This window comes from Eriocheir sinensis, chromosome 62 (genome assembly GCF_024679095.1).
Source record: "Eriocheir sinensis breed Jianghai 21 chromosome 62, ASM2467909v1, whole genome shotgun sequence".
Lineage (NCBI taxonomy): Eukaryota > Metazoa > Arthropoda > Malacostraca > Decapoda > Varunidae > Eriocheir > Eriocheir sinensis.
In genome coordinates, this window is record NC_066570.1 from 3,617,616 (window position 1) to 3,635,214 (window position 17,599).

General features: G+C 40.2%; 1 protein-coding gene across 1 annotated transcript in view; it reads left to right on the plus strand.

Annotated features, from left to right (window-relative positions):
- Window positions 1-17,599, plus strand: part of LOC126986545 (tachykinin-like peptides receptor 99D) — a 92,602-nt gene that overhangs the window by 61,602 nt on the left and 13,401 nt on the right. Inside the window, exons 3-5 of the mRNA XM_050842813.1 lie at window positions 6,750-6,900; window positions 11,757-11,840; window positions 12,696-12,808. Of these exons, the coding sequence (XP_050698770.1) occupies window positions 6,750-6,900; window positions 11,757-11,840; window positions 12,696-12,808 (348 nt within the window). The remainder of the gene's footprint in view (window positions 1-6,749; window positions 6,901-11,756; window positions 11,841-12,695; window positions 12,809-17,599) is intronic.

Sequence of the window (17,599 nt, forward strand, 5' to 3'; positions counted from 1 at the left end):
TTTGTACGATATTTGTGTTATTCTGCACTAAAAGCGGTGATTCTAGGTTTAAATAGCTAGATAAAAAGTACGTGTTGAAAGTGTAAGTCTTTATACGATGTTTAGGATTTATTCTGCACTATAAGCGGGATTTCTAGGTTTGAATAGATGATTTGTGAGGGACTTCTTTTCATGAATACAAAAAATAAGACTTGACTGTACCGTAGCTATGAGAACGAGAGTATACCTGAACAATAGGAGGTCTCTCTTCTTTCTCCTACACACATCTCCTATCTACATCCTCCTTCTCTTCCTCCTCCTCTTCCCTTACTCAACCTCCTTATAAACATCTCTGCTTCCTCTTCTTCCTCCTCCTCTTCCTGGAATCCTTTGCCTGAGCTTCTCCATTCCTTCCTGCTTCCTCTTCCACGTTCTCTGCTTAACACTGCTTTATGATTTCGCCGGCTTCATCCTCCTTTTCTTCCTCTTACTCTTCCCCATCCCCTGCCTCCTCCTCCTCCTCCTCCTCCTCCTCCTCCTCCTTATGATCTACGCTGTAATTAGCATAACTCATCGACATAATCCCAAAATTCATTAGTACTCTTGTTATGTTCTTACTTCCTCCTCCTCCTCCTCCTCCTCCTCTTACATCTCTTCCTCCTCCTCTTCCACTTCCTCCCCCTAGTCTTCCCCTTTCTCCTCCTCGTCCTCCTCCTCCACCTCCTGTTTCAATGTTTTCTTCTCCTCCTCCTCTTACAGTTACTCTTCCTATTCCTTCTCCTTCTGTTCCTCCTACCGAAGAAAAATGGCAAGGAACAGAATGCTGGATAAAAGAAAAGAAAATTTATGAAAAAGAAAATAAGGAAAAGGGAAAGGAGAGGAGACGGGAGAGAGTGGTAAGCCGAGGATTAAAAGGAGAAGTAAATAGCGAAATATAAAAGAAAAAAGGAGTTGACATATAAATAGGACTGGAAGGTAAAATAGGAAAATAGAAATAGGAATGAGTGAAGAGGGATGAAAACAATAATACGGGAAATAAAAGAAAAAAAAGGATAAGAGATAATAGGTGAGATTAGAGGAAAACGTAAACTTTGCAAATAAAGGGAAAGTGAAAGGAAAGAAATAGGTAATGAAATAGCAAGACAGGAAGGACATGGGAGAAAAAAATGATGGTTCAGAGAAAAGGAAAAAAATAAAGAAGGGAGGAAAGGGAAGCAGAAAAGGGGATAAGGGGAAAGACAAAAAGGGGAATGAGAAAAAAAAAAGCAAATTACCGTAAACAAGGATAAAACTAGATAAGAGAGAGAGAAACTGATAGGGGCAGAGGAGGAATTGAAACAGAGTGGGTGAAAAATTGAGTAAGAGGGGAAGAAGGGAGAAAAAAGGAAGGAGAGAAGGGAGAGAGAGAGAGAGAGAGAGAGAGAGAGAGAGAGAGAGAGAGAGAGAGAGAGAGAGAGAGAGAGAGAGAGAGAGAGAGAGAGAGAAAGGGGGTCAGTTGTGCAATCCAAAACGGAGAACGAAATGCAAAACAGAGTCATCAAGAAAAGCGGGAAAAGTGCGCAGCGTGGAGGCGAGACAGTCATTTGTTTCACGGCTTCTCGTTTTCTTTCATATTTAGTTTCATTATTTATTCTTCAGGGTGACTTACTTAAACATACACGCACGCACGCACACGCACCAACCGCCCCCCACGCATACAAACAAACACACAAACACATCATAGTCCTGTTTTTCATCTCACACACAGAAACAAAATTAAAATAGTTCTGAAAATATTAAAAAAAACACGAAAAATAAAGGGGGAAAAAATATATAAGGACAGGCGTTATATTTTTTTACGGTTAAGGAAAGTTGATGAATAAAAAAAAAACGGGATTAGAAACGGAAAAATATAACTAAGATGAGTTTTCTTATCTAACGACGAGTAACACACACACACACACACACACACACACACACACTTTTTTTTTCATCTCACACACAGAAACAAATTAAAAATAGTTCTGAAAATATATAAACACACGAAAAATAAAGGGGAAAAAATGACAAAAGGACAGCTGTTCAATTTTTACGGTTATGGAAAGTTAATGAATAAAAAAAAGGGATTAGAAACGAAAAAAAAATAACTAAGATGAGATTTTTTTTTATCTAACGACGAGTAATTTGCTTGCTTGCTTACTGGAAACGAAAAAAATAACTAAGATGAGATTTCTTTTTATCTAACAACGAGTAACTTGCTTGCTTGCTGACTAGAAACGAAAAAAAAAACTAAGATGAGATTTTTTTTATCTAACGACGAGTAACACACACACACACACACACACACACACACACATGGGAGTTGGATTAGTGACGTGAATCGCTTTTTGGTGTTAGTCATAAATTCGCCAACCAAGTAAGACAGCCGCTATTTCAGGCGTCGGGGCAAATCATCGATAATAAACGGCGCTTGTCATCGCGAGTGAGTGTCTGTCTGTTAACCTTGATAGTGTTATATTGTATTAAACTGCTTATTGCTAATGGGTGGGTTGGTATCATTGTTATCATTATTACTGTTATTATTATTTTATTTGTAGTTTTTTACTTTCCTCGGTTTTTTTCTTTTTATTTGACCTTGTCCTTTTTTTTTTGTTTCAGTCCTTTAGTTTTCGTTTTCTAATAATTTTTCTTTTTGTTCTTATTTCTTTATTTTTTTCCTGATTCTTCTACTTCTTCTTCTTCTTCTTCTTCTTATTATTATTATTATTATTATTATTATTACTATTATTATTATTGTCACTAGTTCGGATATCATTACCCTATTCGTTATTTTACCATTGCATTCGGGTTTCCGTAATTATTAGCTAGTAGTAGTAGTAGTAGTAGTAGTAGTAGTAGTAGTAGTAGTAGAGGTAGTGGTAGTAGTAGTAGTAGTAGTAGTAGAGGTAGTGGTAGTGGTAGCGGTAGTGGTAGAATTAGTAGTAGTAGTAGTAGTAGCAGTAGTAGTAGTAGTAGTAGTAATAGTAGTAGTAGTTGTAGTAGTAGTAGTAGTAGTAGTAGTAGTAGTAGTAGTAGTAGTAGTAGTAGTTGTTGTAGTAGTAGTAGTAGTAGTAGTAGTAGTAGTAGTAGTAGTAGTTGTAGTAGTAGTAGTAGTAGTATAGCAGTACGTCATTCTAATACCCTGTTACCACTGCTTTAAAACAATATATGCACGTAAATGATATACTACATAAAGAGCTTAACGCAGCAGCACGCCACGGTGACGAGTCTCCGATAATGACACCGAGCACAAGGGAAAATAAAAAATCATGTTACGTGCGCGAGAATTTAAAATGAAAATCCCTCCTCAGCCTTCACGAGCAGCTGCCAGGTATCTGTTTCTCTCCCTCACTTTTAAACAGCTGCTCTCCGTCTGTCTGTCTGTTTGAAACGTTAAAAGAGGGAATAATAATATCACACGTCACACGCTCCTTACGTCATGTTACTTAAGAGGGACATTTTTTTTATCCTCATCTCGTTATTCTTTTCCTTTCCCTTTTCGTGTTTTTTTTTTTTTTCACTTTCTTTGACGGTGAAAAAATAATAGCTGTCCTCATGTCTTTGTTTTCCTTTATATTTTTTAGCTTTTTTTTATATTTCCAGACGTTTTATTTATTTTATTTTTCCATTTGTGTGAAGAAATAAGAGTATGTGTGTGTGTGTGTGTGTGTGTGTGTGTGTGTGTGTGTGTTACTATGTTCATCCACTCAGCTCAGTAATTTAAGCTTATTTCAGACACTTAGTTCCATAATGTAAAAAAAAACATGGTAACACACTTTTCCGTTCCTTATTAATGACCGTCACGAGCTTCGGTCCCGGACACAGCAAAAAAAAGGGAAAAAAAGAGTAAATTGTCAAGTGATTCTGTTTTGCTTTTTCCGACCCTTTGAGACACACATTCACTCGCTTCTCTCTTCTCCTCTCCTCTCCTCTCCTCTTCACTTCACTTCACTTCACTTCACTTCACTTCACTTTACTTTACTTTACTCTCTCTTCCCCTCTCTACCCCCCTCTCTCTTCCCCTCTCTATCCCCCTCTCCATCCCCTCTCTCTCCCCCGCTCGCTTCCCTTCTCTCTTCCCCTCTCTCTTTTCCCCCTCCATGTTACCCTCTTCCATCATCCTTTTTTCAGCCTCTCTTATCTCCCACATCTCCCCCTGTAGTCCCCCTCCCCTAGTCACATCCCAAGGGTCAAACCTCTTACCTACCTCTCTTGCACTCACCCTCAGATCCTTTCCCCTCGTTTCTCTAAGGACCCCGAACCCTCCTTCCCGAGTGGCTCTTTCTCCCTTTGTCTCAGCCCCTCAGGTCAGGCCGCTATCTCACCCCTCTCTGTCTCTTCTTAGCCTCTCCTGCCCTGTGATGGATAAGTGTGATAGTGTGTTCTTAGTGTCTGGTCTTTCCTGTCTTATACTTAACCTTGCTATTTCTTTTCCTGTAAGTCTTCGCTTCATTTTCTAGGTAGTACAGTTTTGGTCCTCTTTCCACCTTATACTTCTTTTACAACATTACAGAAACAGCTATTACTCTCTTACTTAATCTTTATTCTTCCTTCCAGCAGTTCTAAGATACAATTTCACAGTTCAACACGGTGGCTTTGTAATCAACCGAATCAAACTATTCAACCTTCTAGACTCCATAGGTTAGGTTATCGATGCAACAGCCTATACACAAGAGATTTCCCGTATGATTTCCTCAACTTTCTTAACCTAATGAACGCAAAACACTACCTAAGGAATTTTTTTTTAACTCTTTGGTATTGGTTTGGAGGCTTGCTAACCCGCCATGGTGAACTGTGAATGTGACCCAAAGTTTAATCATCTTGGTAATACAGTATTGCTTTGATTTCTTTTTTTTATCTATATTTACCACCTTGCTAGAACAGCCTTTGCTAACTTCTCAATCTTTCTTTTTCTTTGCGGCAGCTCTACGTTTCTCCTTCTCGGTCATACGGTCTTGCCCTCACGTTTGCCTTCTAATTCCTTTGTACCATCTTCCTAAAATAGCCTTTGCTCTCTTACTTAACCTTGCTTTTTCCTCTCTGCAATTTTCCGCGTTACCAGCTCCCCCATCCAGTCTAGTTCTCCTTTTTTTATCTTCTACCAATTTTTACCTTCTTCTTTTGCTCTCTGACTCACAACCTTGCTTCTTTTTTTCCTTTCTGTACTTCTACGCCTCATCATTTCGCTCATGCAGTCTTGCGATCCTCCTATTTATCTTTTCCTATTTTTACCGCCTTCCTAAATTATCCTTTGCTCTCTTATTTAACTTTGCTTCTTCCTTCCTTCAGCTCTTCTCTTCATCTCGCTAATGCAGGCTTCATCTCCCTTCTCCATTTTACCTTTTATCTCACAACCTTTCTAGAACAGTCATAATCTCTCTCTTTTATATATTTATGTAGACCCAAATTAAGTTGCTTCTTCCTTCCTGCAGCTCTTCTCTTCATCTCGCTAATACAGGCTTCATCTCCCTTCTCCAATTTACCTTTTCTCTCGCAACCTTTCTAAAACAGTCGTAATCTCTCTCTTTTATATCTTTATGTAGACCCAAATCAGTACCCCCACCCAAGCCTTGTCTCTGTCCCTCCCACTCAACATCCTGTCTTTAGAATTCAACCTCACCCTTTGGCTAATCCATCCTCACCCCCTTACTAGACCATCCTCGCCTCCTTGCTAATCTTACCTCAACATCTTACTAATCCATTCTGCCTCCTCCTTCTCCTCCTGCCTTTCTCCTCTCATCTCTTAATCCACCTCCTTCCTACCCACTTTACTTAGCCTTCTCCTCCCTCCCTCAGCATTCCCCTCATTTCCTTACACGTTTTACCCTTTTTGCCTAAGATTTTACTCTCCTTACTTCATTAAACCAGTCCGCTCCTCTCTCCCTCCTTCTCTCCATCCCTCCTCTCTTCTGCACTCCGCTTCACCGCCGCCAAACCCATCATTTCCCTCCTCTGTTTATCCGCTCTCTCGCCTCTCTCCTCTTATCCGTTTAACTGGCCTACCCTCTTTCTCTTCAGCACTCCTCTTCAATGCCCACTTTCCCCTCCTCTTTTTCTTTTTCTTCGCTTTTCTCTTTCTTCATTTACCCGCTTTGCCTCTTCCGCTTTTGTCTTTTATTTTTCTTCTAGCACTCTCTCCTCTCTACACCTATCAATTTTACTTAACTAACCACTTTCTCTCCAGCCACATTCCCAGCCTTACCTCTGCCTCTTCATGTATATTCCCAGCTTAATATCTTCTTTAGTTAAACCATTTCTTCTTCTTTACTTTCTTTCCCAGTCTAACTTCTTTCTCTTTTAATTATAGTCTCCGCCTCCTTCTTCCTCTTCACTTACGCTCCCAACCTAATCTCGTTCTCTGTAATTACATACCCTGCTTTCCTCTTCCTCTTCCTCTTACCCTTGTCACATAATCAGCCTAACTTCCTCTTCCTCCTCTTCTTCAGTATCATTTCCAGTCTAACCTCTTTCTTAGCAGTAACATTTCCTCTTCCTCTTCAAGTCATTTCGTAGCCACCTCCTTCCTCTTCAGTTACGTCTTACAGCCTCTTTGTTATCTCCTTAAGTCACATCTCATAGTTTCCTTCTTCTACTCCTTCAGTCGCATTTCGCAGGCTACCTCTTCCTCGCCACTCCCCTTCAATGCCTTCAACTATCTTATACTCTTTCTTCTACCTCCTCTTCAGTCACATTTCCCATCCTCCTTTTTGCCGCCCACCTAAGCACCGCCCTCTCTCTCTTTTCGCCCCCAGACACACTGTGGTGCTGATGGTGCTGACGTACATCCTGCCGCTCACCTGTATGGGCTTCACCTACGTGCGGATCGGTCTGACGCTGTGGGGGAGCCGCAGCATCGGAGAACAGACCCCGCGCCAGGTGGAGAGCATTAAGTCCAAGAGGAAGGTGAGAGATGCAACCTACCGCCCTTCTCTCCCTCGCTTTCCTGATACCCCTTACCTAACCAACTCTCCTTATTTTTCCCTCTTAACCTCTTACTTCACCCCAAACCTCCTACTCCCCCTTACTGATAACTACTTCCGTTCCCTTTTTCCCGATGCCCCCCTCCCTACCTGATACTCCCTTTTACCCACTTTACTGACAATGCACCTCCCACTTTCGCAACTTGCCCCTCTTCTCCCATTCCTGACACTCTCCCCCTTCCGTCTTTGCTGACGTTCTTCACCCCTTCCCTCCTTTCTGATACTCCACCTCTTCCCATTTCCTGATACTCCCCTTTCCATTCCTCCCTCCTCCTTTCTGACACTTCCCCCTCCATTTCTGGCAGCATTTCCTATCCGTTTTCCTGTCACTCCCCCCCTCTCCCTGCCCTTCCTCCTTCCTGACACATTCAAAGGCCTTCCATTTCCGACACTCTTTCCTCTCTCTTCTCCAGACACTCCCCCCCTCCCCCTTCCCTTCCTCCTTCCTGACACTTTCGAAGACCTTCCATTTCTGACAATCTTTCCTTTCCCTTCTCCAAACACTCCCTCACCCCCTTCCCTTCCTCCTAACTGACACTTTCGAAGACCATCCATTTCTGACACCCTTTCCTCTCCCTTTTGCAGACACTCCCTTCACCCTTCCTGACCTCTCCCCACCCCCCACCCCTACCCTTCCACCGCCTCTGACCACTATCTTATTCATGACCTGACCTCGTTACCCTTTCAAGTGTTGCCAGATAGATTATATATTATTAGTGTGTTGTGTAGATGGCGCTCAGGAGTACAGGTTCAGGCTGGGTATGATTTGTATATGTGTGATGGTGGTGTGAAACTGGTCCTGGGAATTGTTTTGTTCTTATGTTATGGAATGTTGACGAAGTCCTCCCAGTTAGTCCCTGCAATTTTTTCGTTCTCTAGTGACTTGTTCTCGTGTGATTGTTATTATTGTTATTATTATTGTTGTTGATTTTGACATGACGCTCAACTGTTTTTCTTCTGCGGCTGAATTTTAACTTTTTTTTTCTCCTCTATATACTTATACCTCGTGATTTAAGAGTTTAGTTTACTGTCTCACTTTCATGTTTTTTTTGCTCGCTGACTTTATCTATCTGTACCTCTGTCATCTACCTATCCCTTCCTACTTTGAGATGCTTAGTTAACCCCTTGGACGCGGATTTCCTACAAGAAGACATCACCAAGCTACAGGAATGGAACAAAAAAGTGTCTGCTATAATTCAATGAAGAGAAATGTAAAGTCATGCATTTTAAGAGGGAATATCCAGCACACCAATACCACATGGGAAACACTCCACTATCCACCACAGAGGCAGAGAAAGACCTGGGAGTGTATGTTACCAGGCTACCAGTGAAGGGATATCCAGCACACCAATACCACATGGGAAACACTCCACTATCCACCACAGAGGCAGAGAAAGACCTGGGAGTGTATGTTACCAGGCTACCAGTGAAGGGATATCCAGCACACCAATACCACATGGGAAACACTCCACTATACACCACAGAGGCAGAGAAAGACCTGGGAGTATATGTTACCAGGCTACCAGTGAAGGCGAAATCCATGCCAATCACAGCGAACGGGTTAACTCATCTCCCTTACATATGTATTACCCGTGCCTGCAGACTTATGTTCGTCTTATCCTCTTGGTTCTTGTTAAATGAACCAATCTGCACATATTTTAGTAAGATTGAATCAAGTTAAGTTAGTAACGGAAAACAGTAACGGTCAATCAACACTCTTTCGCATAGATTGTGGGAAAAAAAGATATCTAGATGGACAGGGAGAGGTAGGGAAAAAATTACTTTGAGATATATTACTAAAAAGAATAAACAGCAGAATATTCAACAAAAATTAAATGATTAGGAATAAATACGATAATATGAGCTAACAGTGAGACGAGGAGTGAAATTTCTGTGACCTCCTTTGACAATGTTCCTCTTTGTTTGTTTTATTTATTTCCATTTTCCATTTTCACAGTTACACTCGACGCTTCCTCCTCACACAACGCAGCTTTTACGAGAGACAGAAACAGCTCGTGCAGGACGTGACGGCACAACGCGTTTTATTCCTGAATGAAAGGTGTTCGCCATGAAATAAAATATATATACACTACGATTCCAGAGAAGAAAAATTGCAAAACTGTAGGAAGAAAAATGATAGTCTGAATTCATAATGTTTTAATAATAAGTTTTTAAGCCCACAAAAAATTGTAAGTCGAAAAAATGATAAAGTTGTAGAGAAAAAAGCGAATATAAAAAATAAAATAAAAATAAGGAATTAAGGAGAGAATGAACACTTCAATTTCTCTGTTCTGTATTTGTATGATGGGTGTAGGAGACAGACAGATAGATAGAGAGAGAGAGAGAGAGAGAGAGAGAGAGAGAGAGAGAGAGAGAGAGAGAAAAATAATAATAATAAAGAAAAAGAGAAAGCGAAAGAAGACAAAAGGGGAGAAAAAGGGAAAGAAAAGAAAAAGACAAAAAAAAAAGAAAAAAAAAGTCAAAAAGAAAGAAAAGAAAGACACTAAAAGAAAAAGACAGAGAAAGAAAAAGAAAACAAAGAAAACGGAAAGAGAGAGAGAGAGAGAGAGAGAGAGAGAGAGAGAGAGAGAGTATTAAAAGGAACAAACCATTAACTCCAATTACTAATCTGGGTAAACCACGCGTGTACCACAAAACATTAGCTCCTCCTCCTCTTCCTCCTCCTCCTCCTCCTCCTCCTCCTCCTCCTCCTCCTCCTCTTCACCCGGATTAATTCACCAACGAGCAGCCGGTCCGAGGTTTTCTCCAGGCATCCGTAAAATTAATGCTTCCTCCTCCATCACCGCCACATCTCTCTCTCTCTCTCTCTACTTCTCTCTCTCTCTACTTCTCTCTCTCTCTACTTCTCTCTCTCTCTCTACTTCTCTCTGTGTGTTTGTCTCTCTCAATTTCTCTTGTTCATAATGTTTTATTTTTTTATTATTTCTTGTCCTCCATTTTGTCTTTTCTCTTTTTTCCTTGATTTCTTTTTTTTTTCTTTGTCTCTCTCTTTCACATTTATATTCCTATTCGCGTTCTATTTTCTATCCTTCTTTTTTTCTATATTTTCTTTCCTTCATTCTCCTTCCTTCCTTCTTTTTCTCTTCCTTTCCTTCTTTCCACCTCTCTTTCCCTCCTTCTCCTCCTCTTTACTATATTTCCATGTCTCTCTCTGTCCCCTTTTGTGTCTCTCCCCATTCCTGTCTTTCCATCTGTTCCATCCTTTCCCTCTTCCTCTTCCTCTCCCTCTCCCTCTCCCAGTAATTAGGTTTACCCCAAGTCAACGTTGGCGGCAAAATCTTTATACATTTTCTCCCTGAGGACAAAATGCAGTGGACTTAAACCTCCTCTTTTCTAACTCAGCGTGATGGAGGAGGAGGAGAAGAAGGAGGAGGAGGAGGAGGAGGAGGTGGAGGAGGAGGAGGAGGGTAAAGAAGAGGAGGAGGAGGAAGACAAACACAATTGGAGGCGTGACGATACATAAGTGTGTGTGTGTGTGTGTGTGTGTGTGTGTGTGTGTGTGTGTGTGTGTGTGTGTGTGTCCACTAAAGACGTTACGTCCCATTTGAATAGTCTATCTTATGGTGGCGTGAAAGTGGTGGTGATGTTGGTGGTGGTGGTGGTTGGGTTATAGATGGTGATAGTGATGTTGACGGTGGTGGTAGATGTAGCAATGGTGGTGATGGTGGTGATGGTGGTGATGATGGTGGTGGTGATTGTGGTCGTAGCGGCAACAAATACATTTAAATAAACCTTAAGCAAATTCTCCGCCTGAACACACCTAACCAGCTTTATGATTTTTATCGCGGCATTCACTCGCTGCAAATGTTCCCGCGAGCATTTCCGCGAAGTGAAATACTAACAGAATATAACACGGCATTGAACGCTTCAATGATGAATATTACGCAATGGGCTTATTTTTATATATATTTTCAAAGCATTTTTTTTACAACAACGCTACTCTGATAAATGAACTCGCGCCAGAAAGCTTATTTTTGTATGTTTTAATGCGTGTGTGGGGGAGGGGAGGGGAGGGGAGGGGAGGTGTGTGTGTGTGTGTGTGTGTGTGTGTGTGTGTGTGTGTGTGTGTGTGTGTGTGTGTGTGTGTGTGTGTGTGTGTGTGTGTTTTCCTTTTTTGTGTGTGTCTCTGTTTAAATGTTTGTTGTTGTTTTGTTTTGAATACATTTTTGTGTCTTTTCTGCCAGCCTGTTGGAATAACTCCTTTTCTGTCTCCTTATGTCACTCTCTTGTTTTGTGTATGTAAATGTATGTCTAATGTCTTTAAATCCGGGCTATTACTATCTATTGTCATGGGTTTTTTTTATGTGTGTATTTGTATGCATTTGTGTAGGGTTTAGCATCCGTGTGTACGTGTTTCTTCATGTGCGTGTGTTTGTATGTCTGTAAGGCTTTGATGGGTAGGCAACATATATAACAGAGTTCAGAACGACATAGTGAAATTACGTGAGGAGTCTCCACAGTCTCAGCACCAAGCACACACTCTCGTCCCTCGCATCACGTCTTTTGCCTCCTCTCTCCTCTCTCTCGGGCGATGGACCGGTGCAAAATCAGCAGACTCTCTCACACAGCTCAGTCAGCCTTACACACCCGAACCTTACTTAGGCGATGTGACAGGAACTAAGGAACATTGCCGCACGATATTACACATTGCCTTACATCTCCCTAAGAACCAGGTACCTGTCAGCGGCAAGGAGGTATCTGTGTGTCTGCTTCTCTAATAGTTATCTTTTAATTCTGTGTTTTTGTCTCCCCGCCCAGGTGGTGAAGATGATGATAGTAGTTGTAACCATCTTCGCCGTCTGTTGGCTGCCCTATCATATGTACTTCATCCTCTCCAACCTGGTGAGTACCCGTGACGATGGTGATGATGGTGATGATGATGAGGAGGAGGAGACGGATGAAGAGGAGATAAAATGAAGAGGAAACAGAGGAAGAGCAATGTCAAAGGGAAGCGTGGGTGATGGCACAGACACGAAAATTAGTAAAAAAAAAAAAACATTTGTAAAACATCAAAGAAACTGAAACAATGGACACAAAAGTAAAAAGAAACACTCTCTCTCTCTCTCTCTCTCACACACACACATCATCCAAAGTGAACGAACTCGCTATCAAGCTCACTAACTCTTCTTTGGCACCTTCCCCTGTTTTCTCTTTAAGATCAAAATGCATGAGTCCAGAGGTTTATACTCTTCCTCCATATATCCGCGAGTGGGCTGCCTCTTTTACTATAGGAACTAATTCTAACTAACCAGACTCTCCATCCTTATAAATGTCTCTCTTCTTTCTCCTCTCCTTCCATCTACACGTGATATAGAGATGCCAGAAACGAAACGGAACTAACCAGACTTTCCATCCTTAGAATTGTCTCCCCTTTCTCTTCTCCATCTCTCGACACGTGTCCTACAGATGCCTGAAATCACCCACTATCGAGTTAATTCAGGAAACCTACTTATAATCTGACTTTCATCCTGTATAAAACTCAGAAAAAAACAGTCTTTTCATCCTTATAAATATGTCTTCCCTTCCTTCTCTCCAACTCTCCTCTCGCCCCTTATAGAAGCCTGAGATCACCCACTATACGAGTTAATTCAGGAGATCCACTTGACTCTCTTCCTTAACTAATGCAGCAAACTAACCATAATCTTCATCCTTATAACTATGTCTCCCTTCCATCTCTCCTCTAATCGCCCCTTAAAGATGCCTGAAATCGCCCACTACGAGTTCATTCAGGAGACCTACTTGGCAATCTACTGGCTGGCCATGTCCAACTCCATGTACAACCCAATGATATACTGCTGGCTCAACAACAGGTAAGCCCTCACACCTGTACTCAGCCCCCCTCCCCACCCCACCGCCCCCAGACACTTATTCTTACTCTTAATATAACCATGTTCCTGTTTCCTTTTTCTCTTGCCCACCTGTCGTTGCTCTTTGCGTCTGTACCTGTCTCTGTTTGTTTGTTAGTCTATTTCTATTTCTATTTACCTGTTTGTCTGTCTATCTGGCTGGCTTACTCAATGGCTGGCTTCTGTTATCACTTTGTTTTTGTTATCTTTTGGTGATTTTGTCTGATTTTGTATATTTTTCGATCTCTTGTTTTTCTGTCACTATTTTTTATCTGTCTGTCTCTCTTTCAGTCAATCTTTTTGTCTTTTTTTTATATGAAGATCTGTTTCTCTCTTTCATTATTTTCTTCCAATAATCACAAAACTCCTAAAGGTTCACGATCTATGTTCTGTCTTATTTTTGGTCTGTCTGTCTGTCTCTCTTTCAGTCTATCTTTTTATCTCTTTTTTAATATGAAGATCTGTTTTTCTCTTTCATTATTTTTTTTCCAATAATCACAAAACTCCTAAAGGTTCACGAGCTATGTTCTGTCTTAACTTTACATCAATAATATTTTTTTTGGATCTTATTTATCTTTTTTTTATCTTTTTTACATGAAGATCTGTTTCTCTCTTTCATTATTTTTTTCCAATAATCACAAAACTCCAAACGGTTCACGATCTATGTTCTGTCTTAACCTTATATCAATAATATTTTTGTTTCTTTTGACCTTATTTATTTAGTTAAGAGTTACTATTCATGTTTACGCGCCTCCTCTGCTACAGTTTCGCTCCTTATAAAATGTATCTAAATTCCTCATGTTTGCCTTCGCTGCTTCTAAAGATATTTCCCTTTTTTGCTTGTCTCAATTTTCTTTCCGTCTGTCTGCTGATTTGTCCTTCATCCTGTCTGTTTATGGTTATCTGTCTACTCTCTTTTCCTCTATCTAAAAAGTGCATTCTCAAATATCTAATTCCTATTCAACTTATTTTCTGTTACTGTCTGTTGCTTCTTTCTTTATTCCCTCCTCCTTTTTCCTATTAATTCATGTATTTATCTCTTCTCCTGCCTGTCTCTTGTCTCTTTGTGTATAAAAAACTATTTTCATTTTCTCTTCACCTCTGTTTATCCATCACTGCTTGTTATTTCTTCCTTCCCTCCTCCTGTTTCCTTTTAATTTCTTTCTTTCTCTCTTCCTCTACCTGTCTCTTGTCTCTATATGTACAAAATAATCTAATCTCATATTTTCTCTTCACCTCTGTTTATCCATCACTGCTTGTTATTTCTTTCTTTCCTCCTCCTGTTTCCTATCAATTTCTTTCTTTCTCTCTTCCTCTGCCTGTCTCTTGTCTCTATATGTACAAAAGAATCTAATCTCATATTTTCTCTTCACCTCTTTTTATCCATTACTGCTTTACTTCTTCCTTCCATCCTCCTGTTTTCTATTAATTTCTTTCTTTCTCTCTTCCTCTGTCTTGGTCTCTCACTGTCTGTCTCTAAAAAGCATTCTATTCTCAATATCTAATTACTCTTCGCTTCCTTTATGTTCACTGCTGCCTGTTGTATCTGTCTCCCTCCTAAGGTTTGCTATTGACTTCCCCCTTTTCACAGTCTTTCCACATATATAATAACCTATTCTCACATATCTTAATCATTTTCCATCCCTTTTCGTATCCATGACTGCCTGTTGCTTCCTTTCGTCCCTCCTCCTATTAATTTTCCCCTTTCTCTCTTTCCTGCAGATTTCGTAATGGGTTCAAGAGGGTCTTTTCTCTGTGTCTGCGAGGCTTGAGATACGACTGATCCTAAAACTTGCCCCCCTCTCTGTATGTATGCTAGAGTCCACGTCTCTTCTTGTTCTATTGTTCCGTTCGTTAAGTGTCCAATCCCTTACCCCCGTCGTTCTGAGTCTTCCCTTCCAAACCCCACTTATGATTTTCTTGTTGTGTAATCTGTTATTTCTTGTTATCCTGCATCCTTTCATTTTATTTCCTTTTATCTTGTTCTATAGTTCCCTTTGTTTAGTGTCCAATCCCTTACCCCCGTCGTTCTGAGTCTTCCCTTCTAAACCCCTCTTATGATTTTCTTGTTGTGTAATTCGTTATTCCTATTGTCCTTCCCTCCTTGTTATCCTGCATCCTTCCGTTTATCTTGTTCTCTTGTTCCCTTCGTTAAGTGTCCAATCCCTTACTCCCGTTGTTCTGAATCTTCCCTTCTAAACCCCTCTTATAATTTTCTTGTTGTGTAATTCGTTATTCCTATTGTCCTTCCCTCCTTGTAATCCTGCATCCTTTCATTTTATTTCCTTTTATCTTGTTCTATTGTTTCCTTCGTTAAGTGTCCAATCTCTTATTTCCGTTTTTCTTATTGTTCTTTTGTAATTCTGCATCCTCCCATATTCCCTTCCAACCCTATTATTGCTTTTTTTCATGTTATCTAATCTCTCATTCCCCATTTTTCTTCCCTTTTTGCATCCCTACATCCCTTACTTTCTTTAATATTTGTTTTTTTCAATGTTTTTTTTTATATTTATTGACCAACCTGTTATTTCCACACTCGTTCCTTACAATTCTTTATTTTTTTTTTCTTGTCTAATCTCTCAAACCTCATTTTTCTCCCCTTCTAGCATCCCTACATCCCTTATCACTTCCTCTAATCTTCGTTTTTGTTACCATCTTTGTATATTATCCAGTGTTATTCCCATCGTCCTTATGTCCTCCTTGCAATCATGAATTCTCCCTTCTTATAATTTCCTTCAATCCATTTTTTTTTCTTTGGGTAATGTGTTCTCCCCTGGCAAGCCTACATCCATTTTTTCTTTCCATCCTCTTTCCTTATCATTTTCTTCGTTTATTGTCTCTTCTGTTATTTCCATTGTTCTTCTCTCTCTTAGGAACCCAACATCATCCTTTTCTTTTTTCTTCTAATCCATTTTTTTCTTATTCTCCTCGTTTATTGTTCAACTTTTCTTATCCTGCTTTCCTTCCTCGCCTTCTCCATATGTCTATTTATCACAATCTTCCGTTCTCTCCCACTAGTTTTATTTTATTGCCCCTTTTCCATTCTCCTTCAGTATAAATTGTTATCCCATTGTTTTCACTCATTTCCCCTCCTGCATCTCTTCTCCCCATCCTTTCACAGTCTTTCTCCGTTTCTCTGTTTCCCTCTCTTTCTTTTATTAGTTTCATTTCGCTCCCTTTTCCTTCCCTCCATGCTTTGTTATCGGACATTTGATCTCGTTGTATTTCCTTCTTCACATTCTGTATCTCTTGTTGCGTTCCCCTTTATTAATCTTCTTCATTTCTCTTCCTCTCTGTTACTGAATCCATTCTTTTTGCGCCCTCTTTCCATTGTGAATATCCCTTCTTTCCTTCCCTCACTCATTTTATAACTGATATGTAAGCCATTTTCTTTTATTCTCTCCTCCCTATGTCCCTCTTTTCTTCCTTTCCTAGTCTACCTAATTTTGTTCTTTTGTTTTTGCATTTTTTCAATCCCTTTCCATATACATGTCCCTTGTTTTCTATTTGGTCTATTGCTATTTTTCTCCTTATTCATCCCCTTTCATCCTTTACATGTTCCTTTCTTCCCTAGTTATATCTCCGCTCATTTAGATTTTCAACTCTTCACATCATTCAACATTTATTTCCTCTTTCCTTCCCTCAAACCAGCATTCCTTTTATTTTTACCACTATTCCTTCATATCTCTTTTTCTTCATCTTTCTAACACTTAATCCATTTTTCCCGCATTCCCTCTTCCCCATCACGCGTGCTTTCTCCTTTTTTTCAATTCTCCAACCTCTCTTTCTCTTCCTTCTTTCTCCTCATCATCTACATTGTTATTATCTTTCCTTTTCTCTCACTCCTCTGTTCCCATCTTATTCCCAGGCTCTCCTTCCCTCTTTCTTCCTTCTCCACTCATCATACACCCCTTGCAGTCATTTCTATCTCCGATCTTTCTCTGCTTCCCTCTCTTACCTTCCTGTTTTATTCCCTGTTTTACTATTCAATTTGTACCTCATGCTCTTATTCCTTCATTATCCTAAGCTTGTTCCTTTGTTTTGTCCCTTCCCCTTTCGTATATTGTGAAATCTGTAATCAGTTCTCTTTTCCCCTTCCCATTCAAACTCCCCTTCCTTCCATCCTTCCCTCCTCTATTCCTCTTCCTCGATATTTTCCATGTTATTCAAGTGCATGATTTCCCTTTCCTTTCTCTCCTACTCTTTGATTCCCTATTCCCTTACAAACCCTTTCCATTTGCCCTTTATTTTCTTCCTCGTCGGCTTCTTTGTCAAACCTTTTTCGTGATAGTTTCCGTTTCATTTCAGTGTCCTTTTCTTTCCTAATATATTTTCCCCTTAACCCTACAAATCCCTTCTATCAACCCTGCATTTCGTTCCTCGTCTCCTTCTTTTCACTCCCTCTCAACGTGAAAATTTTCGTTCCCATTCAGTTTAATGTATTTCAGTTTCCTTTTCTTTCCCCAAATCGTGTCCCTCTTCCCTTCAAACCTCTTTCTACCTTTTCCTTCTTATTCCTGTGCTTCTTACACCCTCTCTCTTTCAATGTGCATATCCTTCTCTTCCCCCCTTCCTTCCCTTTCTCACATTCTCATTAGTCTTTCTCACGTTCTCTTTATGTTAAGTTTCAATTTCATTTCAACTCATTACTCCTCTCTAATAAGGTGTAAATTAGCAAGGACTCGTGTTGGGACGGAAAGATCAATAAGCGGAGGGTAATACATTGACGGTTCTTGTGTCTGATGTACGACGCGA